Here is a 27233-nt window from a genome sequence, read left to right as displayed (position 1 = left end):
CAGGGCAGAGGTTCCCCAACCTCTGGATTGAAACCCGCTAGTGGGCTGTGAGCTATTTGCAACCGGGCTGCGGAAATGGTGGGTGAGTATGTGCACCTGAGCATCCCCACATGCATGAACAGAGGGCGAGCTTGTGCATGTGTGCTCCATTTGTGTGAGTGGTGGGTAGGCATGCACGCCGCTCATGCAAATGGAACTGTGCATGCATGCACTTGCCAGCCACTCACGCAGAGCGATCCCCTCGCCCCACACACACACACACACACACACACACACACACACACACACACACACACACTGCCAGGAACTCTGCTCCAGGGGATCCAAGTTAGAATTGTAACTTCCAGAATTTCCATTCCCATACTTGTTGGGAATTCTGATAGCAAGTTAAAGCTAAATTATGGTCTTTCTATAGAGTTTGGGGTGGAAGATGAGACTCTGTTCCTTTCCCCCCTCCTGTCCATTAAACATACTCAGTCATTTAAGGAGGATTTGCATACAGGCTACCTAGGTGAACACCTGCATTGCTAATTGTTACATATAATCAACCAACAGAAACTCATATTATTTTCTATTTGGCCTTGCAAACATAAGATGTTGTTAATGCAGGCCTTTGATCTATGTGGCTGAGTATTGTTGATTTTATACTGACTGACAATAGCTTTCCTAGATTTCAGACTGAAGTCTTATTCTGAGATATGTCAAAAAGATCTTCTGGGTGTACTTGGCAACATCAAACTTAAGAGATAAAAATCAGAATACATTGCCAAAATAAAACTGAAATAAAAAAACAGAAAAATTGTCCAGAAAAGAATAAAAAACTAGATATTATACATAAATGGTGAAACAAGACATACTGTAAGAAAACAATCACCACTGAGAAGGATCCAAATACAATTTTAAAAAACCCAACTCTTAGGATGGGTTAATTTGCTTTCTGTCTTTTGATCTGCCAGAAAAATGTTTTTAAATTTCTCAATTATTGTCTATAATGAAAGTAAATATATATTGATGGAAAGTGGCTAGGCAATTGTGAATTAGACAGTTCTTAATTCAGGTCTTACTTCTGCTGTGAACTCAGTAGATGTTTTAGGCAATACATTTTATCTTAAAATCCTCATATGTGATATGGGACATACTGAAGTTGATTAGCTCATTTGTTATGCTATAGCTGTGATAGGTAAAATTACATTGCTTGCATATCCCATAGATAATTTACATATTATTTTAATATGCCCTTGGACAAAAATAGCAAATCTGATTTTGATTCATGAAATTCAGGCATACTGCTGTGAAGTTAACAGGCTATTTTACTTATGATCAGCCTGGACTATTCTTAAAGCAGCATTAAATTCCAGGTCCACCTTCCTCAAAAACAGTAGTGCTTCTGTTTTCACATAAAGCAGCCATACACATTTTTTAGACAAAATGTATTACAAGTTTACTGAATTATTAAATTGTGCCATTATAAATCTGATGGAAAGAGAAGGTCATTGAGCATAAACCTGAGTGTAACAAAAGCAGTTTCTTCAGCACATTTTGGTGAATATATACTGTATTTTGAAATTGAAAAAAAAGGATGAAATAAGACTACACCAACTAAAATACAATGAAAACATTGTGTGAAACATGAAATGCAAAATCATCCAGCTCATCGTAAAATGCTTGTATTTCTGCTAACTACATTCCATTGTTTGTTTAAGGATCCTTCTAGCAACTGAAATCAAACCAGGGAAAAATTCTATCCACAAAATTTATATCCTCTTTCCTTTTTTGTGAATGGTAGATGCTTTTTAGAATTTCAAATAGGTATCTTTGCAACCCTTCTTGGAATGTAAATGATTAAGCCAAGAACTTTTTGCATGAAAAATCTGTGATCTGCTATAAAGCTATGACTGTTTCCAAGAAGGGATTTGGTGAAGTACACATGTCATTTTTAAAGCTTCTAGATTATCCATCCATTACTTACCCTGAATGATGCCTGTCAATATCACTGAACAGTTTCCACAGTTCCTCAGAGCTGAGGATGCCATCAGCACAACAATTCTTAAACTCTTCAAATGACAGCTTCCCGTCATCTACATTTAAATAAAGACGTGGAATAATTATATTTTTCTGAAAAGAGAACAGGATGACCTTTCTATCTAGTATGCTATATATGGATTAATACAATATATTCTATATCAGGAGAATATTATGAAACCCAGGTCAGCTAAGAATTGATAAGCCTCTGTTTAGCAACAATGATTGGGGCAAAGCATCTTCCGCTCAGTGTGACTGAGGGGTCTCACGTCAAACTGTAGATCACATCATGACCGGCTGTAAGCTGAGGGCAAAGACCAGTCCAGTATCTGATTTCTTTTAATACAGATACTCCTCAACCCACGAGCACAATTGAGCCCAAAATTTCTGTTGCTAAATGAGACATTTGCTAAAAGAGTTTTGCCCCATTTTAGAACAGAATAGAGCTGGAAGGGACCTTGGAGCTCTTCTAGTCCAGCCCCCTGCTCAAGCAGGAGAAACTATACCATCTTAGATAAGTGACTGTCTAGCCCAGTGTTTCTCAACCTTGACCATTTTAAGGCATGTGGACTTCAACTCCCAGAATTCCACAGCTAGCCTCTTCTTAAAAATCTCCAGTGATGGAGTGCCTTTTATAACCTTTCTTGTCACAGTTGTCAAGTGAATCACTGCAGTTGTTAATTTAGTAACTCAGTTGTTAAATGAATCTGGTTTCCCCATTGACTTTGCTTGTCAGAAAGTCACAAAAGGAGATCAAACGACCCCAGGACACTATGACAGTCATAAATATGAGCCATTTGCCCAGCATCCAAATTTTAATTACATGACCATGGGGATGCTGCAACAGTCATAGGTGTGAAAAGGGATCATTAGTCATGATATTTTTTTCAGGTTTTGGGGATTGTCTTTATATTTTTTAAAAATATAAAACCTGAAAAAAAATCATTAAAACCATTTGTAAAGTTAAAACTATTAGCTACACAAACATAAAACTTTTAAAATAAATATTGTAAATAATCTGTGGTAAATTACATTTACAAGTGTATCAACGTCAGATCCATATCACTATTCAGTTTTAACATTCAACACAATAACCTTGAGTAAATTGTGAGGGGGAAAAAAAAGATGAAGGCTTCCCTGTCCTGTCATGTCCAACTCTAGAATGTAGCGGTCATCTCCATTTCTTGGCCAAGGGAGCCAGTGTTGTCCAAAGACATTTTCTGTGGTCATGTGGCTATACAACAAAGGTGTACAGAACGCTGTTACCTTCCCACCAAAGTGGCACCTACTTATCTACTCACATTTCTTACTTTCGAACTGCTAAGTGGGCAGGTGCAAAAATAAAATAAAAAATGTATAAAATCGGTGTAAACACTACTTTTTAAAAATCCATCTTGATGACAGAGATGATTACAGTGCATCCAGAGGTGTCTATAGAGAGGCAGGTTGGGGCAAATGTTGATATGTACATCATGATACCATCATGTGACTTATGTACTTATGATCACACATCATGTCACATATACGAAGCGGTGTTATTTGCCTTATGATGTCATGATGTGGTGTCATTTTGAGGTCCTTGTACTTGTTACTGATTTTCTTGAGTTTGGTCTGCTTTCTTCTTAAGATGGAACTTTCAGTTAATAAACAAAGAGGTCCAAAGTATAGGATCATGAAGCTTAGTTAAAATTCACTCCTGAACATGTTAAATAAGGTTGGTCTCAGTTTTCCATTTAAAAATTGGGAATATCATGACAAGTGTTGTGTGAAACAAACTAGAAAAGAAGCCTTGCAAAGTATATTTAAAATGAAGCAAACATGAATTATGAAATAGATTTCATCAAAACTAACTTTGAATAAAACAACACAGAAGTCATAAAGTTCTGAGTAATTTCTCAGGAGTGAGAGGGATTGAAATATAGGGAATCTAAAGGCTAGAGAAGAAACCTAATGCCAACAGAAGATAAATGGATTGACTGATGTAGAAAGAATGACTGACAGACAAGACAACATATTTTTATGAATAAGGGATATGATATGAGCATTAATCATGGTAAGCAGAGGAGAAATGCATGAAAAAAAATCTAGGAATTAAAAATCCACCATGGGTTGCAAAATAGGCTGCTAAGGCTATAAGTATGTTACATCATCCCATAGGCTGGAGTTTGTTTATTATTAACAAATTTAGGCAGCATTGAAACTTAGTTTTCATATATGACAACCTTAACAGAAAATTTGGGAAGCTGTGAGGTTTAGTATAGGATGTAAATCTGGGATCTGAAAAAAAGAATATTCAAATCCCCATAAAACTATAGATAGTCCTATGCAGGACTTTTTTTGTCATAGAACACCCAGAACGGAATTCCGGCACCTTTTTGGGATGGAATCTTTTAGGGTAGGCAAGGCGGGTTGTATGACGTTCCGGCACCTTTTTTTTTTTTTTAACAAAAAAAGCACTGGTCCTATGACCATTTGTTTAATGACTGTTCATAGTTATGACAGCACTGAAAAAAGTGACTTATGACTGGTCCTCACACTGATCCATATAGTCACGTGATCAAAATTCAGGTGTTTCGTCTTTGCAACAATTGTAGCATCCTAGGCTCATGTGATCATCATTTATGACCTTCCTAGAGCAGTCATTCTCAACCTTTTTATACGGCAACCCCGGCCATAAGGCTGCGGCGCACATGCGTGGGCTGTCCCCCATGTGCGGCGCGCATGTGCGGGCCGCCCCCATGCACGGTGCGCATGCACGGCGCTGCCCCCTGAGGGAAAAATGGCGGATCGCGTTGTTTGGCAACCCCCATAAAATGGTCGTTTGACCCCAAATGGGGTCACGACCCAAAGGTTGAGAACCACTGTCCTAGAGGGATTCCAACAAGCAAAGTCAATGGGGGAAGCCTGATTTGCTTAATAACCACATGATTCACTTAACAACCACGGCAACAAGATCACAAACTTGGTCATGCAGCCACTTAATGACTGCATTGCTTAGCGATGAAAGTTGCATTCCCAACTATGATTGTAAATCAAGCACTACTTGTTATTACATTTTCTGGATCATTTTCAGCCAGTTACTGTCTCTCAGCCTAATCTTGTGACGAGAGGAAATTGGGGTATGAGGGAGAATTGTATCTGTCAGCTTGAGTTTCTCAGAGGAGAGTTGGAGTAGAATTTTTTTTTCAATTCTGTTTTTAAAAGGATATTCTAGAAAACCCAGGATTCTATTAGATGTCTTGATTGCCCATCTCTAGCCTTCGAAATAGGAAAGGCTGTATAGTGGAGTCCCTGAGGCTCTCTGAGCTTAAATGTTTGCTTGCTGACATTTCATTACTTAGCCTCACCAACACACACACCCCAACCCCACCAATACTGGCAGTGCAAGTTACTTATGGAAATAGGGGGCAACACTCATAGCACTTGTTGGGTAATAAAACTTTTGCAAGCAAATAACTGAGCTCAGAGAGCACAAATACTTCACAGTTCAAACCTGAACTACGTATATTCTATTCAAAAGACTGTATAAACAATTGGCATTGCTTAAAAAACAGTCATGTATTCATTCACTTACCATTCTTGTCAGCTCTTCGAAAAATCTGAAAAGAAAAACATGTTTTCAAAACAAGCTTTGTATATGCATATCACTATGTGCATGTCTGTGAATCAAAACCCACCCATATTCAAGATACAAAAGCATCTGCAGAGTAAACCAATTCCATTGATGTATACAGAACATATAAAGCCAGGAGACTATGTGTCCTTTTAAAAGAAGGCGGCCCCCTACTTAAACCTGCTCTCTAGATTAAGGACTTTTATTACATTTCATTTAATACATAACAGTTTTACATTTGTACTCAAAATTTCAAAGTAATTAAAATGTAAATGTAAATGAAGACAAATAGATTTTTTTAAAAAAAAAATTAAAATGATAGCATATTATTACTCTATACAGTCATTAAGAGTAGTTGGTAGTAAAAGAACATAGAAAAAATGCTTTTGTCATCTCTTGTAATCCATGGATTACTGCAATTCATTTTATACTGGGCAGCCCTTGATACCATTTGTAATTTACAGTTGGCCCAGATTGCAGCAATGTGATTAGTACCAGATTCAGTTTGGCTTGCCCTTGTGACATTAATATTTTGTTAATCCCACTGTTGTAATTTTTCATGGCTTAGGACCTGGGTATTTCCAAGACCATCTTCTCCAGGTAGAACCTTCTTGTCTAGTTAGATCTAGCAAGAAAAGCTTGTCATGGGTCCTGAACCCTTGGGAGACCTGTTACCAGATACCCCAAGGATGAATCTTTTCCTGGGCAGATCCCTTCTTCAGAATAGCATATATGCAGAGATCAAGGCAGCCCATTCTTGCTTGTGTCCCACACAGTGGCTAAGATCTTGCAGTTCTGGAGGGCTTTTCAAGATGATGGGAATTATTAAATCACTGCTAAAAATAGATTATTGAGTTTATAATAAGGAATATTTTTGTCTTGGTTATGTTATGTTTTGGATTATTATTGTATTTTAATCCTATTTCAGTACTGTAATGTTCTATAAGGCACTCAGAATCAGTTTCAATTGGAATGTCATATAAATCCTAGTAAATAAATAAACAAGTCATTAGAAGGAATATTCACATTGTGAGCCTACCTGATTATACTATAGAACACTTCCAAATTATACTATAGAACAGTTATTTATTTATTTATTTATGAGACTTATATACCGCTTTAAGTGCAAGCACTCTCTAAGCGGTGTACACCAGTAAGCAATGTATATATATATATATATTTACATTGCCCCCAACAATCTGGGTCCTCATTTTACCTACCTCGGAAGGATGGAAGGCTGAGTCAACCTTGAGCCGGTGAGATTTGAACTGCTGACCTGCTGAACACAGTCAGCTAACACAGTTATATATTCACTATGTGAACCTGTGGTCCGTGTGCTACATTAGATCAGGATTTCCTACAGTGCACTGTTTGATACACAATGATCTTCCTCATGACCAAATTCAATGTGCTATTCACAAGTCCTGGAGCTGGCAAAACCTGTTATGGTATAAAATTTGCTACTCTCTTCTGGCAATCCTATTATGCTAAGATATAATAACAATAAATGGTACTATCTCTATTTATCCACATTAAGATAGATTTCCCTGATTTTCTTTCACTTCTATCCCAATAAATGTCAGCAGCTTGTAGAATATATTACCAATCACTTTCCTTGACATGGATTGGGTAGGGGCTGGGATAGAAGCGATTTTGTCATATAGCTAGACTGATGGATTTAGTCACCTATACAAACTCTGCCTGATTTTACACAAATGTTTTATTGATTTCAAATTCTCAACAACTTTAAACAAAGAAGATTTGGTTTCAAATATATCATAATAAAAGATGACTTACACTAACAGCTATATTTTGCTACCAAATGGGAAAAAAATCTTTGAAACTACCAGTAGAAATGCATAAATTCCCTGACCACAAACAAATCAGGAAAAACCATCTTACCCCATTTTAAAGATTAACAATTTTCTGTTTGCATAGGTTTGCAGAGAGATCAAAATACCTACAGAAAACTTAGTTATTTCCAATAAAATCATAATGGTGGCCACAACTGTATAATTTGGAAGTGCCATCTGCAGATGTGTGTCAAAAAAAACAAGATGGCACTTCCAAATTATACAGTTGTGGCCACCACGGTGACTTTTTCAGACATCCCATTGTGGAAATACCTACAGTTTCTTTCCCAGATGAAAAAAGAGGCAAGCTTCTAACACCCAAATTTTCATAATAGAGATTCAATGTCAAGCATTGAATTTTCTCTGCCATTACCTGTTCTCTGTTACCAAGAACCAAAGTCTTCTGAGTAAAGATACTACATATCTGAAATATATACAAGTCTGGCAATGCAATTGTTACAGAGTTAATCTCACCAGTATGCAAAAGGATTAGGGGTATAATCTCTGGCACCATAGTGTTCATGAATGTGTGTTTCATTGCATGGAAGCTAGCAATGCCTTTAATTCAGTATAACACAGGATTGTCTTCTGGAGATAAGGAAAGCTGAATGCAGATAACAGTTCAGGCATGATATAAGGATTTACATACGTAGCCATCATGCATACCCTTTTCTACGTGAACAGTGGCATTTACAATGAAGACATGGAATAAGAAATAGCAAAACAAGGACATGAAATACACAATATAAAAAAAGGCAAGAAAACATTGGTAAGTATTGTTCCTACCAACCCCATTCACAATGCTTTTTCATGCTTTTCTATCCCTGCAAATCATCCTTACAAATATCCCTATATATCACTTCTCACTTCTTTCTTTTAGAGAGAATAGTTTAGCTCTCTTGTTTAACCTACTTCATCCACTTAAAAAAAATTGCTTTCTTTCTTTCCCTCCCCCCAGAGAACTTTATTGAATTAAAAAAAAAGAAAATACAAAAGAAAAAAATATTTCAGTCAAAAATCAGTTTGCATTTCCTTTGTTTTTTTAACTGTTCCTTGCTATCTTTGGTTACATTTTTTGTGGCTATCTTTTTTTCTGTATAAGCATTACAAAATACCTTTCTCTCTTTTTCATTTTTAGAGCAGTCGCTTTCTTACATGCATTATCCAGAGCCTTTTTCATTTCTGTGTTCTACAAATGTCAGATTTCATACTTTCCATGAGTGCAACTCTGCACACTTCTGTGCATAATTATTTCAATTTGGTACAAGCAGTTTCCCTAACCTCTTTCCATACATCCACTTTCCATTCATTCTGTTGAGCAATTAATCTATTTTTTATGCTGTTCCTATTTTCTATTTTGGTGGTGGTTATATTTTACTCTAATTTCTTTCAGTTTTTTCCTTCCTTCTATATCACTGCTGCCCAAATCCACTCTTTCTACTACCCAAACTTGATTTGCCCCGCATTCAAAGCTCTTACATTCTCAAGTTTTGCTTCCTTTAATGTTTGAACTTATGAATAAATTAATACTCCAATTATATATTTGGAACAAATAGTCCTTTTTCTAAGCAAATGCTCACCAAACAATTACTGTTCTTATTCACTCTTGGGCCTCCAAATGGCCCAAATATTTTTTCAATATTCTCTCATCTTGATCCATCTATAATTTAACAGAATATTCTTTCTCCCTCTCTGGACCCCATATATTCAGTAAATTGCACAGTTTTTCTTCAAAAGCACATCTAGTTCTTTTATTATTATTCTTTTAGTAGTGTGTTAAATTTAGAGCTTTAAAGTCAGAGAAAGAAAATAACTTTATAACTGAGTATAGAACACAGCTGAGCTTCTCACAGCTGATAATTGTCAAGGTTAAAAAAGTCTTATCTGTAGTCTGAGCTTCCAGCCAAATTTCCTTTAGACAATAACAAGTTGTAATATCAACATTTAAGGTTTTTTAAATCCAAACATTTTATTATCCTTTTTCCAATTTTATTTCTTTTTTTGTAAGTAAAAACCAAGGTCTTCAATAAAGGTAAGAAATCTTTTGGTCCCCAAATTTTAGAAGCATATAGATCCAGTTAGATTAAAGTTATTCTTAACTCCCCTGGATAGTCAGTTGTCGCTATTGTTAGAGGGTGGGATAAAAGTTCCCTTCCCTCTCTCCTCACAGGGGGGAAGATACTTTGGGTAGCTTTTGCAGGAGAAAAAAATACTGGGGATTAAAGAGAGGTTCAGATCTCACCCAGTCTCATCTGCACTACTTTGCAGTGCCTGGTGGTAAGTTTGACTTTGGCTGTCTGCAGCCTAGCGATGAGCCATATTTCTATGGCTGGTCTTTCGTCTGCCAGTTTGGAGGGCTGCCCCAGATCAAGCAGAAGAGCTAATGCCCTCTCATGATCAAGCGGGGATCCCCTCCTTGCTGGTCACCCCTACAGGGTGACTTTGGACCCTTTCCAGGGTTCCCCAGTGGTGCGAAACCGAACACAGAAGATGGAGCTCACCTTCCAGTGGCCGCAATGGCAAACTGGAAGTCTCTTTTATTATTATTATTATTACTATTATTATTATTATTATTATTATTATTATTATTATTATTATTATTCATTTGAATATATCATGCAGGTATCATTAACTTCTGGATCCTACTTTCATATATGCTTACAATAAACTAGAGGACATCATCCACAGGTACATGGAGCATATAGACCAGAATTCCATAAGAATGCAATATTTAGATTTTCATGATAATTTTTAAAATGGAAATAATAGCAGGTCCTTGATGCTCTCTGAGCTTAGTTGTTTTCTTGCAGATATTTCATTACTCAAACTAGTTAATATTATCAGTATCTTGGACATGTCTTTTTCTTCCTCAAAACAAATAAACAAACAGAACAGTCTAGTTGTCTTTTGAAGAAAAAAGCACCTTTGAAACAACTATGAGCTGGATGACTGAGAATCTCCACAGACATTATCAGTGCTAGTAAGGAGTGGGGTTTGCTCTCAGTTTATGTTCCAGTGTCCTGCCCTATCAGTGTTGGTGGGGATGGTCTTAGAGATTCTTTGTTGGGCTGTTTACTTTTGGCTTGTTTGGCCATTCCTGGATTGGGGTATGGTTTAATTGATTATTAGTCTGGTGTTAATTTTAGAGTTAATTTATGCTCATCTGGGTGCTGATTGCTGGTGGAAAGGTGTTTTGATTTTTTTCTTCTCTTTTTCAACCCTGAGCTACAAATAGCCCTTTTTATTGGAATGAATGGCTACTGCTGAATAATATATGAATATGGTAATCTTAAGGGGGAAGGGGAAGCAAATAATCCTTTCCTTTCCTGCTTATCATTATACACACCAGGAAGGAGAAAAAGTTAATTTTTCCATCCTTGCCTATCAAATAAGATTTTGTGTGTTTTATTCAATATGTATACTATCTTACTCCAACCAACACTGGGGGGTTCACAACAATATATAATATAAACACAGCATTAACCCAAACAGTACAAAAAACCCTTCAAAATAATCATGATGGCAATTCAATAACAAAGCAAACATAAAATATAATAAATGGATGTATGTGTCTCATCTACTCTACCTCAAGAGCTGGGCAAAGAGCTAAGTCTTTAAGAAATATTTTCAGGGTGGGAGCCATATGAATCTTGGGACATCTCATTCCAGAAGGCAAGCACCTGCTTGGAATAGGCTAATTGAGTAGGACTTATGTCCCTATGGGGGAAAGAGGCACCAGCAAGCCAAAAGAATGATCTGTTCATGTCAATGGACCAGTATTAACTTTCTCCAATATTAGACCATGTCATGAATGCCCTGAGACTAAAACCAGATTTAATATGCAGCCACTGGTATACAATGGCCAATGGATGACTTGAGACAGACCAGGGTTGCCATGGAGGTCATGACCTCCTAGGTTTCTCACGATTCAGTATCACCAGTGACAAATTGAAGCACCAGAATGGGAATTCAAAGTGTTCCCAAAATTCTACCTCCCTTCGCTCAATTCTATAACATTATGATGGTTTCTGATACAGAGGAACAATAGATACACATGAAACTGCCTTGGCTTCCTTAAGATTGATTTGTTCATTTATTTTTTGAGATATATTTTCACAATGAATGCAAAATGAAAATGAAAAAGGCTCATCATTGAATATCCTCTGTTTTGGCATCTCTGATTTATAGAGTTCATGGGCAATTACAAATTTTGCCACCAAAACAAAACATCTCTGTGTAATCGCTAGTGTTGTTGTAAGAAATTAATTAATCTAGTTGTTTTACTAATATGAGGTTATGGGTACCTGTGAGAGCAGACTGTAAATCATGCAACAATGTTATCATAGTATTAAAAGATAATTGTGCATTTTTGAAATGTCAGTTAGAAAGAGTTCAGAAAGTTCTACATTTAATTAAAGAATTATCAATTGAGTCAAAATTTCTCTCACCACAGAAAGAACTTCCTAATGTTCTTCCCCCAACACTGTTTTTTTTCCCCCAGAATATTTTCTTCTTGAGAAATATTATGGTACGCAATATTTCCTTGTTACCTGACCTCACAAGATCACAGTCTTTCATTCGACCTATCCCTATGTTTACCATTGTTTCTTCAGTTGTGATTCCTGCTGGATTTGATTGAGTGGGTAATCACAGACATATGCACAAAAAAGCTTTATTAGAAAGGGGAAAATAGAATCACTGCAAAAGGTCTTTCAACTGACAGCAACAAAGGCTGTTGTTTGATACCAGGAATGTATCAAAAAGAAATGAAAATGTTTTCCTTCATAAAAGAAGTGATGAGTTTCAGTCCAGCCCTCATTGGAAATAACTAAAAGGGACAAATAAGATAGTGTTAGGACAACAACTCACATCATGGGCATCAATGTGCTGACTAAGGTATTGGAGAATGGCTGCAATGCATTTGGAGAATAGCAGGAAGGGAATGGATTGCATGACACACTCATCATACTATAATGGCCTTCCAGAGAATCATAAATCAATTGATGTAAACTTTTGTGTTCAACAGAAGAGGAACTACCTATAACCTGTTTAAGTGTTAGTTCCTCATAAATTATTGTCTAGTTTTCTCCCTCAAGCTATATAAGATAAATTTTTTGGGTCTGAGGTTAGACTGGAATGTATATGCTGTAAATACACTTGTCAGAAATTGGAGATTTCAAAACAAGAGATTTTCTTCATCATATTTTAACAAGGGGGCGGGGAGAAGGAGAGAGACTACAAGAGAGAGTGAGTGCCCAGGGCAGTCCCTTGCTGCAAAGCTAGTCCAAGTTTGATTACTGCTGGAGACAAAGCACAAGCTGGCACATGTTTTCAGTCCATACGCAAAATTTTCCCTAACTGGAAGAAGAATTTTCAACACTGATGATAACTAGGCTTATTGCCAAACAGAGGAAGGACAAGAAAAAGTACAGAAAGGCACACTAGGTCTTTTTGAGACAACTTAAAGCTTATTGTGAAATAGAGAGTATAGGAAGGGTCTTGAAGGAAAGAAGAAACAGGTGCTACCAAGGCAACAGTCAGATAATAGAGGCTTGAATTAAAATCAAGCAATGTCTCAGACAAGTCCTTATCTAGCTCACTTGAAGAGAAGATGAGGGAGAGGAGAAGCACATTCAGACATGCAGGAGCCTGTTACTATAGTTAGTTCAATAAAAGTAGCCCTGATCTTTATAGCAGACTCATATTCTGGTCTCTCTTGATGGGTTGACAGGTACCCAGCCAGTTATAGGCCAAGAGAATATGCATATAGTTTGTGTTTGCCTTCTACTGTCATTATTGGGTCGTAAATTTACAAGATTCCCAACATGACTTTTGAGCGACTACTAATTGTCGGAAATTAATAAGCTCTTCTGGCTTCTATCCTCAGCATCTGGAATTTATCAGGGCAGCAAGAATTCTGCATACTTTGAGCATGAAGAATTATCACAGAATATTGGAAGGATATTTTGATATGTGCTTTTTATCAATCTTTGAATTAGTTCATTTTTGGCAGAAGGGCAAGGGGACGTGTACAATAGCAATACCACTTAGACTTATATATCAATTCACAGTTCTTTACATCTCTCTCTAAGCAGTTTACAGAGTCAGCATATGGCTCCCAATAATCTGGATCCTCATTTTACCAACCTCAGAAAGATGGAAGGCTGAGTCAACTTTGAGCCGTTCAGAACTGAACTCGTCAGTGAACAGTCTTAGCCCTATCTATTTATGAAACAACTTTCCAGGCATTTTTTTGTTTCTGTTTTTTAATATAATATTTCATAAGGTCATTGTAAGTTTCTTCTGATCATTAAAACATAAAATGGAATGTAGATAGATAGATACAGTAGATAGACAGACAGACAGACAGATAGATAGATAGATAGATGAGAGAGTGTGTGTGTGTGAGAGAGAGACTATGTTGCTATTGGAAAAAAATCTGGAAATGGAATAAATTTCTTGAATCATAACAAAGGGATTTTAAAAAGGCAACAGCTGAGGAATTTATTTTACTTTGTCCTTCCTCCTTTTCCCCTTTCCTTCTTTCTATCCATTCATATGGCTGCCCATCTCACAACAACTCTGAGTGGCTTACAATATTTAGAAACAATACAAAACATAATATAAAACACAGCAACATGTGTAGCAGCTGTATTGGGAAAAGGAGCCAAAGGATTTACTGCTTAAAACAGTTGGTTCACTCCATCCCATAGTAAGATGATGAGTAAATTAAAAGAGGATAATAACATCAGAAGAACATAACAGGGCTGTTAGATCAAATAACCATCTGATCTAACCATTCCAAGATGCAAAATTTAGGAAACTCACAAACAGTATTTCAGGGCAATAAACATTGTCCATTGCTGCTTCCTAGCAAACGGCATTTGAGATAAGTTGCTTGTGATATAGAATATACCCAGCAAGACTAGATCCTTTATCCTCAGTGGAAATGTTTAGTCTTTTTTGAAACCCAATTAAATCAGAGGCCACAAGCAACACATAAATTAATGCTCTTGATACTGTGTGGTATATAGTGCTTAAATTTTATTCTTTGAAATGTTTCATGGTTCTGTTTCTAATTATAATGGAGTATTTCAGTAGTAGATTTCCTTTCCATTACAGAGAAATGAGCATAGTTTTTTTCATGGTCATTCAGAATGGCTATGCCCTAGTTCTTCAGGTTTATTATTATGTTGTTACACAGCATGACTCTCAAGGGGATGAAATCTTTTTTTTCATTGTTAATTAATCTTGATAAACATTGTGTCCAAACAACAACTCTATATACCTGCTAGTAAAAAAGAATGATGCAAGGAATCCTCTTCTCTTTTTTCATTCCTTGCAATCAACCCAACCTATAACTGTCTCCAGCCTTGTGCTTCTCCTTCAGGTTCATTTCTATTCTGCTGATCTTATAATGTCTGGTTTCTTGCCAACAATTATCATTTATAAGGTGACCAACTTTTTTACAATGAAAAGGAGGACACAAATAAATTGAAGAAAAAAATATCGTAAATAAAAGAAACATTTTATTCATTGCAACAATAATACAGAATACACTATAATATGATAAATGCATAATAAAAAAACATTTGTAACAATAACATTTTATATTGTAATTATGCTTACATGACTATTAATTATTATTTAAATGAGTACTTTTCCACTGAATGAATATTTTTTGTCAATGTATCATCTTCTAACAATATATTGGAAATATCGGAACAAGAAATATCCTTCATATTGAATTTTACGGCAAGTGCTGCAGTTAGAGTATCAACATTCAATCTCAATTTCTCACTTTTCCAAAAATCATTAGTAATTGAAAAAACCCTTTCAACTGCTGCGTAAGTTCCAGGACAGAACAACGTAAATTGAACAAGAATAAATACATTTTCACATGGAATATGTTCATTTTTGAAATGGCTGAATATTTCCACCCATCTTTTATCAATTTCAACGCGTTTATTTTCCCATTGTATTAATTTTTCAGAATTTAAAAATATATTCAGTCTTCTAATTTCTTCAAAGAGACAATTGTTGTCTATTTTAATGTCTGGCATTTCTTTAGATAAAAACTCAACACAAGATTCAATATCTGTCCAATATACTTGCGATGAAGTCAAAAAACACCATTGAAAACTGTTATTTCCTGCGATGTTTGTTTCAGACCATTCTTCGATATATTGAAAACATGTTTGCAACAACTTTGGATTTCAAATTGTTTTCATTTATTACTCTGTATAGATGGTTTGACAAAATTTCAGCAGTTTCGCCCTCAATGGATTTTAAATTTAAATTTTTTACTTGAATGCCCTTGGTAACATTAAAATATTTTACTAGTATTGGATACAATTTAGTTTCATTATGATTGGATGCATCAGATAAAATCATTACAAATGCTGCAGTTTCCAAGTCTTCTGTAAGTATTTTGTCACAGTAATTTTTAAATACTGATTTAATAATAGCCTCACATTTTGTCCTGGCGCATGAAAATTTAGCATCATGAAACTTTTTCAATAATTTAGTTGTACAATCCATACTACGAAAACTTTGATTGTGAATTATGGTATGGTATGGAATGCAAATGTTCCCTCCATTGCAGCTAATTGTTTTTTATCTTCAGAATACTTTGAAGTTTTAAAAAAAACTTGTTACTTTATAACTGGAAGCAGATGCATCTGATGATTGCTTATGTTTTTTGATGGTCAAGAGTTTCGTAATAGCTGCTCTGCCCCCAACTGCAATACAAAATTCTCCGCTGCAAATATTGCAGAAAACAATGTTATCCTTCTTTGATGTGATAAATGGAAATTCCTTATTCAATTTATCGTTGAAATGGCATTTCCTCTTTTTTTATTTTTCCATCCCTAAATGGAAGTTAGTCTCCTCCAGGTATCTTCGGGACTAACTAGGAGATGGTGTACGTGGGTCGCAGGGAGGGGTGCAAAGTTCCTGCCAATTTGCCTTCGCTGCAGACAACTTGCATGTGCAAAGTTTGCCAGCCGGGTGTTTTGGAGTGCTCAGCAGCAATTCCTATTGGCTTTTGAAAGCCAATAGGGGGAGTAGCACAGCTCATGCAAAAGTTGAAAAAAAAACATCAAAAAAAGGTGCCGGAATGCCATTCTGAGCATTCTATGAGAAAAAAAAAAGCCCTGCAGATTAGTCTTCAAATATCGAAAAGGAGGACATGTAGGAGGACACTTTTTGAGGGAGGACAGAACTTACAAAGGAAGACTGTCCTCCCTAAAGGAGGACAGTTGGTCACCTTATCATTTAGCATACACCAGCACCTAGCAATGCATTTGGCAGCCATTTTTATGCTAGCTTTAAACAATACAGCACTGAAAGGATGATAGAATAGCTCACAGGTACCCTGTTTATTTCTGTGAGCAAAAGAATTATGGTAGATTTTTGTCCTCTCTACTGTTGAGTTGGAGATAAATGGAAACAGCCCTAGCATTAAAAAAAAAAAAAAAGGCTGTGCAAAGCAGGGCTAAGAGAATAACTTGGATACAGTACACATTCTTCTCATTGAGTTTGATTTTTTCAAAACACTCCTCCCTTTTGCAAAAAGCTATGTAAAGACTCAGCTGTGCTTTGCCATTTCACATGTGCCTGGTATATGTGGGTGAGTGGGTAGGTAATAAATGTGTCTACTATTCCATAGCTTTTAAGGGTTATTGTTTGCCTGGGAATTTCTAAGTAATAGTTTTCTCCCTACCAAATGAAAATGTTAATGTCAATTAACATCTTCCCCAGCATTCATGTTCCATACAGTTTTATACTCTCTTACATACAAACATTCATTTAAATATACTTTATATTCTTCTAAAATAGTCTGTTGAGTAGCATCTTTTCTGGTCTATTAACTATTTCCTGCTTAGCTCATATTGACTTAAACTCAATTTATATAGCCAAATATTTATGTGTGTTATGTATATAACTAATTGCATGAGTAGTACAATAGCTTCTATATTAATCAATTGTAACAGATATAGAAAAATTAGCTGGTAAATGGTTATATAAATTATGGACAATTTCACGGTACCTGTCTGTAAATAGTTGTTGATATTGATGTGGTTTTGCATTTTGCTTCCAAGAGAAATATTGGATTGATTATAAATATATAGAATTATTAAAGCATCTCTGCAGCACAAAATTCAACCATTCAGGCCTGGACTATATGGCTTGCAAAGAGTTCAAGAGAGTTCTCTAGAAGAGAAATCTCAATATTGCTTCAGAGTAAGTTCCTGAAAACAGAAAAGAGTCTCATGGCATCTTAGAAACAAACAAATTTATTTTCCCATTAGCCTGTATGGATCCCTCCTATTTAAGTAATCTACAAACTCTTATATGAAAATAAGTATACTAGTTTCTAAAGTTCTGCAAAAATCTTCTCTGATATTTTTTGCAGAGGACTAACATGAAAACATAGCTTGATATCCTTTGAGAGTATTTTAGCAAGTTAGGTTAATTTCAGACTCTGACATTAGTGACCTTACAATAAGCTCGTGTTTCAATTCTAACATTATTTCATTGATTTCAAGTGAAATCTTCTCATATACATTATGCTAAATGGGTATTCTGGGCATGCTTGCAATTTTTTTACAATTGTTTTTACAATTGTTGGAAGCCAGCTAAAACCACTGATACATGTTTATCATATAGACAGATCATATGGCTACTTACCAGGAGATAAGCCCCTATAGACTACAGTGGGCCTTAATTCTGCTTTAGGATACACATACAAAATGGCAGTCTTACAAATTACCCAACACCCTTTTAATAAGCTCTTAGATTATTGGATACTCACTGATCATGTTTTCCCTTTGCTGACATATTTCTACAAGGTAGGAAGTTGAAGTGACCTAAGCTTCAAGGTAGCATAATTGAAGAGCTCTTCAGAAAGACATCTCCAAGCACAGAAATTCAGTGACTCAATACAATGAGACTTCCATACTGCCAGCAAAAAAATATAATAGAATCTCACATTATAGAAAATGGGAGACAAGGAAACAGCAATAATCATTCCTGACAAAAATGTTTCAGGTTCTTGCATTTTTGTTTTCTTCTGAAGCACAATTACTGCTCATCTTTTCCCCCCTCCCCTCCCCTGCAAGAACAGCTGTGGTAGATCTATAATAGCATCTCACAGTATGTTAGCATTTTGAATCCCCACTGTGGGTACAGGTAGGGTGCAATCTGCAGGTGGGATGTATTTGTCCCTCATTTTCTAATAAAAACTTCACTATTGTACATTGTCTTGTCTAGCTGCAATGATTAAGAGCCGGACTGCTACACAAAAAGGATGCATTACAATTGTCTGGGCCAGGGAGACCATTTTCCTAACAAACGTTCATTTGTCCTGTACAGACACATTATTTTATCATATTTTATTAAATATGAATTCGTTTGGCAGTTGTTTTCTTCTGATCCACAGTCTTTGAAATAGTGAAGCTATAAATTGTGTTCCATAATCAGCATCTGAATATCTCATGTCAAGAGGCTGTGTGGCTTTTTCTTCCACTTCTGAAAAATCATGGCCTATCTAACTACAGGGATTCTAATTCTTCCAGAAAAAGATATTCATTCATAGGTTGCAAAGAGCAAAGGAAAAGGAAATGAGTAAGTGACTAAAAGCTAGGAAAACTGGATTTATACATTTCACTAAGCACGTCATTTCTTCCGTTTCAATTTAGCGTGATATGTGAATCCATTTTTGTGGTTTGTAACCTATGATTTATGGCTTTATATGTATAAATCAAACCAACTTGGTTTGTTCAGATTGTGTTTAAAAGAAAGATGTGTACCTATGTTGTGTTTGTTTCAGTTATATTTAATTTTAAGTAATGTAAATAGTCTTAAATCTATTCTACATGTTTTTATCACATTAACTTTACTGTTTGGTAAAAACATATGGTGAACTTTGATGACCATAGCCAAGGCCTATGGGGATGGGAGGACAGGATGAAAGTATGCAGTTGTGGGGCCAGAAAAAAACAAACTATGGCTTGGCATATAAATGGGCAGCCTTTTTGCTGCCAAGATTTCTTTCTGAATCAGAGATTTAGTTCTTTTGGAGAAAGAAGGGCAACTCTAGAATCAGAGGCATTTTAGGCTCTCTATGGAAAACAGGGAGCCAGTGATAGGTAGGTCTAGCCCAAATATTTTGACTTTTTCATGGAAGAAGAATAATGTAGCATTCAAACATGTTGCAATACGTGGCTCAACTGGGCCTAAGCAAAAGGAAGATAAAGTTGTTGTTGTTATATTTTTTTGAACTGTGCTCAAGAGCCAGAATTTTAGAAAAAAAAAATGGCATGCCAATGCTGCCATTTTATTGCTACTGTGTAAGAGCTGGGGCTGAAGCGGAACATAATCCTTCTAGATCCCCAAAAATCATCTCTAGAATCTCTAATACTTAGTGGATGCATATTACTGCCTGCTGACTTTCATTAGTCCAGGACTCATTCTTTGTTACTTTCCTTATGACTGATTTTCAGTAGATAACGGACTGGATGTCACAAGGAGGTAGAAAAATCAACAAGAAGGAAGCTGTCATTGCATTTCTTAATATAGGCATAAATTCTGACTAGAAAATTATAACTTGCCATTCCCAGCTCTACTACCTCTCTTAGAACAAAGTCTACTTAATAATAGTTATCTCAACTAGAACTGATGTGTAAGAATGGATCACTAAATGGGTCACTAAATGACAACTGAAATCCTCCCTTTAAGAATCAGTATTAGCCCCCCCCCCAGCCAAACAGTTGAACATTTGCAGAGAGTGGCAATATCTACTAAGAATCAAGTTTTTATAGAACATTTGTCAGTGCATAAAGTTACATATTTGGGGGACTTTTTAATCTTCTATTTTAAATTTAAATATGAATGACATAGAGAAAAAGCAAAAAATCATTACTGATATTCACAGTTATGTGAAAGCATGCATAGTCATCTCCAAAATCAGCCTTTCCATTTTTGAAGCATTTGAAGAAGGAGGAAGTTGGTATGGAAAGTTTTTGTTAAACACTAAAGCAATATAAATAAAAACTATATACGGAATGAAGCCAGAATAATCTTTGATTTTTTTGTTATGCATATCCCCCATCTTCTAGGATTTTGTGAGATAAACATAGATGATAGAAATGTGGATGAGAATGGAGGTGGGAAGAGGGGGAGGGAGAGGTAGAAAGAGAGCGAGGGGGAGAGAGAGAGGAAGAGAAAGAAAGAGAGCATGAGAGAGAAAGATCACTCACACACACTACTAGCTAGCAAGCACCAGTCATAATACTACTGGTAAAAATGGAAACAAGACTTTTCCCAACTGTGTACAAAAGCTTTGCAATTTAATTTGTCCATTGTGCCTAAAGTGCATTTATTTCTGGCCAAACAAAAAGGTAAGAGTGGGAGGTCTCAAGCGTCCTATCCCAGAAGTCTAAGTCTTCCTGTTTCTTGCAGTGTTCTAATCTTTAATTAGAGGATCAGAAACAATATCACGTTTGCTCCATTTCTGACCCCAGTCTCCAGTTTTTGACTTGGATTTTAAAAGGTTAAAAAATGATCTCCATAAGGGGAAGGGCTGACACATCTTTAGTTACACCATTAATCCATAGTTAATCAAGAAGATTAAACTTGAGAGGCAAGGTGGTTGATTTTAGCTGCCAAACTTGTATTTGCTAGAGGAGAGAGAGCATCACAACAGCTTTATTAATAATGGAACCACCCAGGTTGGGAAAGAAGGGTGCATTGAGGTGCTATGCAGATTGGGAAGGATGCATTGGAGTGCATGAGAGGTGCTGCACAGGTTATGGACAGCATGCAGCATGAATCAAGAATGGGGTGCACTTTGGTGCATGAGAGGTGCTGTACAGATGGAGAAGAAAGTGTTCAAGAGGTGCTGCACTGGTCAGGGAGGGCATGTGTGGATGCAGCGCAGAGTGCATGAGTGGCTGTGTGGCATGAGAGCAGAGAGGCTGGAAGGGGTTGCACAAATGGGAGAGACTTACCTGAGCAATTTGCAACCTTGTCTGCCAGCTTTCCCATTGTCAATGTTCCCTGCTGGCTTCCCACAAACCAAGGCTTGGCTTGTGGAGAGTTGGCAGAGATCATAAGCAACCACAAATGAGTTTACACTTCCTGCCAGCTTCCCCATTGACTTATTTCTGCTTATTGTGTTATTAAGCTTTCAGAGACAATTGGAAATGACAATCACATGACCATAGCTGATCACGGCCATATGGTGGTGCTGATGCAGCCACAACTTCCTCAAATTTCATTCTCGCTATAAGTTCGCCCATTTGAGGTAATAATAATAATAGTAGTAAAGTTGGAAGGGACCTTGGAGGTCATCTAGTCCAACCCCCTGCTCGGGCAGGAAACCCTACACCATTTCGGACAAATGGCTGTCCAGTCTCTTCTTAAAAACTTCCAGTGTTGGAGCATTTACTGCTTCTGGAGGCAAGCTGTTCCACTGATTAATTGTTCTCACTGTCAGGAAGTTTCTCCTTAGTTCTAGGTTGCTTCTCTCCTTGATTAGTTTCTACCCGTTGCTTCTTGTCCTGCCTTCAGGTGCTTTGGAAAATAGCTTAATTTCCTCTTCTTTATGGCAGCCCCTGAGATATTGGAATACTGCTATCATGTCCCCCCTTGTCCTTCTCTTCGTTAAACTAGACATACCCAATTCTAGCAACCGTTCCTTATATGTTTTGGTTCAAAACTTATTACCCCCATGAAACATTGTTTTGCCCAATGGAAGGTTACAAACAGGCAAACATGCTGTGTTAGTAGTATATAGATTCCTCTCCTCACTGCAGTACTGAAAAATGTCTTCCTTTATTAGCACATAATTGTAAATGTGATGAGCTGATGACAGTATATATAAAAGTAAATGGACAGCTTATATCTTGAAGGCTAAAATTTATGTATGGGGTAAATTGGGGGAATGAAAACCATTCAGCATAGAATGAATTTGCCTACCAAAGATTCCACTTTAAAACTCCAGAGAGGATTGGAAGGTTTTTTTGCCTGAAACATTGGAAAGTCTGTATCAAAATGTATAGATGTTACTGAGCTAAATCAGGAATAGCCCATCTTTTGATGACCTCTTAACTTTGAGGGGAACAAGGGTAATGTGGAAGAAGCAATAATACAAAATGATTGAGCTTTTATCAGGAACGTGAGCAGAGCCAGGTTTTTCTACTTTTGTCTGGGATTGGGGAAAACAGAAGTGCAGCTTTCTTTCTTTGTAAATGGTAAGCCTATTATAATTTTAGTGGAATTTTCCATTCCAAATGTTAAGAAACTGTTCGGTCAATTTTCAGCAATTGTGCCACTGAATTTTAGCAGCAGAGGGTAGAAGTCTAGAAGATACAAGTGCATGAGTCAGGGATCTTATATTGACCACTCCTGGTTTAGTGGAGCATTGTGCATGACTCTAAGAGCAGGGACATAATGATTGTAGGAAGTGAAGCCAGTAATGATGACTCCAGCAAATTAAATTTAGTGTTTGTCAAGTGGATTCAGTAGTGCTGGTCCCATTTTAATTTTCCCATAATGAGTTACATAAGAGGTTGAGACACTTCCTAATTCTTCCTAGAATTACTTCTGTTCATTAGTAGTAAGAGTCCATCAGTCTTAATAAAGAAAAGAATTAGCTTTACCAGATGATAGGCTTTTGCTTCACCACATCAAAATGACCTTTCCTCCTAAAATAATTCAAGATAAAACATTTATTCTTGCCTTGTTATATTATGAGGAAAAAAGCAATGATTTTCTTCAGCAGGGGCTCACCTGTGGAAGCCTCTGCAAAATGGATATCCTCAAAGTCAAAGGAACAGAATAAATATAAGAAGTTGCTTTGCAGTAAAGTTGCTGGTCTATACAATGTTGCTTGAGACTGAATAGCAATGGTTTTTCAAGTGTTCAAACAGAGTTTCTTCTCAGCCATATTGAAACTAATAGGGATCAAATTTGCAACTTTCTGCATGCTGAAAGCATATTTGAGGAGAGAAGTGGCAAGGAGAAGGAGTACTGAATTGTTTTCCCTGGTGGATATTTTTCTACTCCAACATTTTCTGCAATCTGTCTTGACCCATCAGGATTTTACATTGTGGGTCTGCTTTTTTTTGTCATAGAACGCCCAGAACGGAGTTCCAGCACCTTTTTTGGATGGAACCTTGTAGGGTAGGCAAGGCAGGTTGTATGAGGTATGTGAGTTCTGGCACCTTTTTTTTTTTTTTAAGAAAAAAAGCACTGCATCTAGAACTGCAGGAAGAAGGAAGCAATTGATACGAACAATTTGAAGGAACAACAGAAAAGCAGAAACAGGACTTAAGCATTTCTTCTCCTGCTGCGCTTTTGTTGTTGCCACTGCCTGAGCATTAATAGATGTTTTAGCAGGTGATATTATTTTAATTTGTTGCTATATTTTAGAATGCCTGCATTATCCCAGGGCTAATCTTTTGCTCGAGAGTTAAGGAGGACAGCTTGACATGCTTGCAAAAGTGATTTTCATTTAGCCTTCTCTTGGCCTCCATCCATTCTCTCCTTCCCCATGGAGCCAACACATCTTTGTGATGAACAAGATTTTATTCTAGAACTTTCATCACCATTCGAGTGGGTCAAAAGGCAGAATTATTGTTTTAAATAATATTGGGTGAGTCAGCATCAACCCAGCATGTCTGTCTGTCTGTCTGTCTGTCTGTCTGTCTGTCTCTCTTTCTCTCTCTCTCTCTCTCTCTCTCTCTCTCTCTCTCTCTCTCTCTCTCTCTCTCTCTCTCTCTCTCTCTCTCTCTCTCTCTCTCTCTCTCACACACACACACACACACACACACACACACAGAGACACTCAGAGACATAACTCTATAGGTAAAATATACAGATGGTCAATATTACCACTAGCATTGTGCTTTTGTACCTTGTACCTTTCTTTCTATTATTTAGGGATTGTATTTTTATTCTTTTTAAAGAGTTGCATGATTGCAAGATGGGCAGCATATAAATTGATTGATTGATTGATTGAATGAATGAATGAATGAATGAATGAATGAATAAAAAAAGTTCCTAGCCTGAGTTTGCCAGCAAGACAAACTCTATATGCTGCATCCTGATAAGGCTTGTGGTCTTATCACCACAGAGATGGGGGAAGGGGGAATCTTAGGAGAATGAGGCAGTGGTGGGATTCAGCCGGTTTGCACCACTTCGGCAGAACCGGTAGCTAATTTTTTGTTGCCCAGGCCCAGAATAGACTTCTGGAAGCAGCATCCACACAGAGAACCGGTTGTTCACATATTTGAATCCCACTATTTGCATAAGCTTGAGCCAATGAGGAAAAGAACAGTGTTTCCTTAGAAAGAAGTTCCTGAAAAACTCAATCAATCAATCAATCAATTTATATGCTGCCCATCTTGCAATCATGCAACTCTTTAAAAAGAATAAAAATACAGTCCCTAATAACAGAAAGAAAGGTACAAGGTACAAAAGCACAATGCTAGTGGTAATATTGACTATCTGTATATTGTACCTATAGATTTATGTCTCTGAGTGTGTGTGTGTGTGTGTGTTTGTGTCTCTGTGTGTGTCCGTGTGTATGTCCGTGTGTGTGTGTGTGTGTCCGTGTGTGTCCGTGCGTGTGTGTGTGTGTGCGTGCGTGCGTGAGAGAGAGAGAGAGGGAGGGAGGGAGGGAGGGAGAAGAGTAGGGAATGGTTGAGGAAGCCACCAAAGGACAAGACTGACCCAAAATCATATCTGCCTGCCTGCCTGTGTATCATCTCTGCCTATCCGTTAGCCTGCCTGCCCCCCTCGCTTTATTTATCTATCTATATCTATTTTTTGTCTGGTTGTCTGTCCATCCAGCTATCCCTTCCTATCTCCTGAAAAGTATTATTTCAAAAGTTATTAATTTGAATAATATAATTTTTTTCTGGTCAGATATATGTACGTTGATATTATAACAGTCTAAAACAATAACTAAAATTATGTTTTTATTTTAGGAAAGATTCATTTGTAGTGATAGCTTATAGAAAGAATAGTGTTACTTTCACAATATCACCATCAATAAAAAAAAGATTATCTCAACTAAATAGCTAAAACTGTTCAAGAGGCACCACTGACTCTGATCCTGTTGTCAGTTTCATGACTATCCTCTTCCTCCATAGACTTTTTAATTCCTAACTAAAGTTCTGTAAGTATCAAGTCTCCTAAGAGCCATCTTTATATCTCAAATATTAATTTATATTCACAGAAATCAAGGCAAAGAAAAAGAAAAATAATTGAGAAAGGTTGCTTGCAAAAAACATAAAGCTACCTAGAAATGTCCAAGATCAGTGTGCATGAAATAAACTGCCAACCTAATTTATTGGTCTCCAAGCAAGAAAAAAATATAAATACCTTTTTTCCCGTTTGAGTACCTTGGATGAAAATTACATAAATATTATCAGACAGCTTCTCAGAAACAAATTTATTTCTATACTCATTAATTTTCCTAAATCCAGATGGTTCTGGATGGGGAATGATGGTAAACACATTGGGCAAAGGTTTTGAAGCGCTACTTGATTCCACTTCTCAGCCTCAACTATAAACCCCATTTTACTTGAATGAATTTTTCAGAAAGCCAAATTCTTGTATCAGTTTCATAATGCCAATTTTTCTGCTTCCCTAACTCAATCATAGAATGTGCACAAAATACTCTATGCAATATTTTTTTTCCAGCTATCCAGTCCAGTTTTCATCTGACCAAACTTCAACAGGGCAGCTTCATTCTTTATTGCTGAAAGATATTTATTTGCATTATTATTTTCAGTTATAAAGCTCTGCTTTCTCAGCTTAAAACACTTCAGAAAAAACTAAAAGCCTTCAAAGAATATGTCAGTGTATTCATTCTAAAGGGAGCACTCATATCTTTTTTATACAGATTCAAGAAGTTCAGAACTTCAAACCAAAATCCAGGAACATCTAAGGCTGACCTTACAATATAACAATGATCAGAATATCAATTCCGTACAAATTTGTACACCCAAATATTGTTCCTCTTAGGTTCCTGCCCCAGATTTAAAGTGACAGCTTGAGAAATTTCAGCATTCTTACACAAAACTATATGATTCTTAGGAGTGAGACCCTGAAATCTCATAGGATTGCTTGAAATCACATGAGATTATCAATGTAAAAAATGATTTACTCTGATTTTGGGGTCATTCAATACCTTAAATGTTTGCTAATTCCTGCTCAAAGCATTTTCATATAAGATCTCATCAAAGCTTTTTGACTCCCATGCAAGATCTGGGCAACATTATTATTTGACTATTGTATGACTATATAACACAATACAAGGGAAGGTTGATCGCATAAATTCACCTAAGAAGCTCATGTTTGAGCCAAAGGTTTGAACATATATCCAGTTTAAAGCTTGGACTTTCAATTTCTACAGTGATGTTACTTCATCCAGTACTTCATACTGGATCCATTTATAAGTAGGAAGTTAGCTTAAAACTGTATTAACAATAAAGTGTAATTGTGTAAACCTCAACCATGAAAAAGAGAGTAGAGTATGAAATCAGAATATGAAATCAGAAAATCTACACTCCTATATGTTCCTCATTTCCTCACCAATTGAATGCTTTTAGTATTTAGGTTCCATCTGCACCAACAAAAAAAGTTTATCCTGTACAATTTTTAAAAATCTGTTTAGCACTTGGGTGGGAAAATTCCAGGGAAAGCAAGAGTTCTGGATTAAACTGAGAAAC

At 36.5% G+C, this 27233-nt stretch overlaps 1 protein-coding gene across 1 annotated transcript in view; it reads right to left on the bottom strand.

Annotated features, from left to right (window-relative positions):
• NECAB3 (N-terminal EF-hand calcium binding protein 3) overlaps positions 1-27233 on the bottom strand; it is a 94128-nt gene that overhangs the window by 51913 nt on the left and 14982 nt on the right. The window contains exons 2-3 of the mRNA XM_039344709.1: positions 5597-5621; positions 1970-2078 (exon numbers count right to left, since the gene is read on the bottom strand). Of these exons, the coding sequence (XP_039200643.1) occupies positions 1970-2078; positions 5597-5621 (134 nt within the window). The remainder of the gene's footprint in view (positions 1-1969; positions 2079-5596; positions 5622-27233) is intronic.

The sequence above is a fragment of the Crotalus tigris genome, unplaced genomic scaffold (genome assembly GCF_016545835.1).
Source record: "Crotalus tigris isolate CLP2741 ecotype Arizona unplaced genomic scaffold, ASM1654583v1 scf7180000017935.1779662, whole genome shotgun sequence".
Classification (NCBI taxonomy): Eukaryota; Metazoa; Chordata; class Lepidosauria; order Squamata; family Viperidae; genus Crotalus; species Crotalus tigris.
Note: the sequence above shows the minus strand (reverse complement) of the source record. Positions and strands in the feature narration are given on the sequence as shown.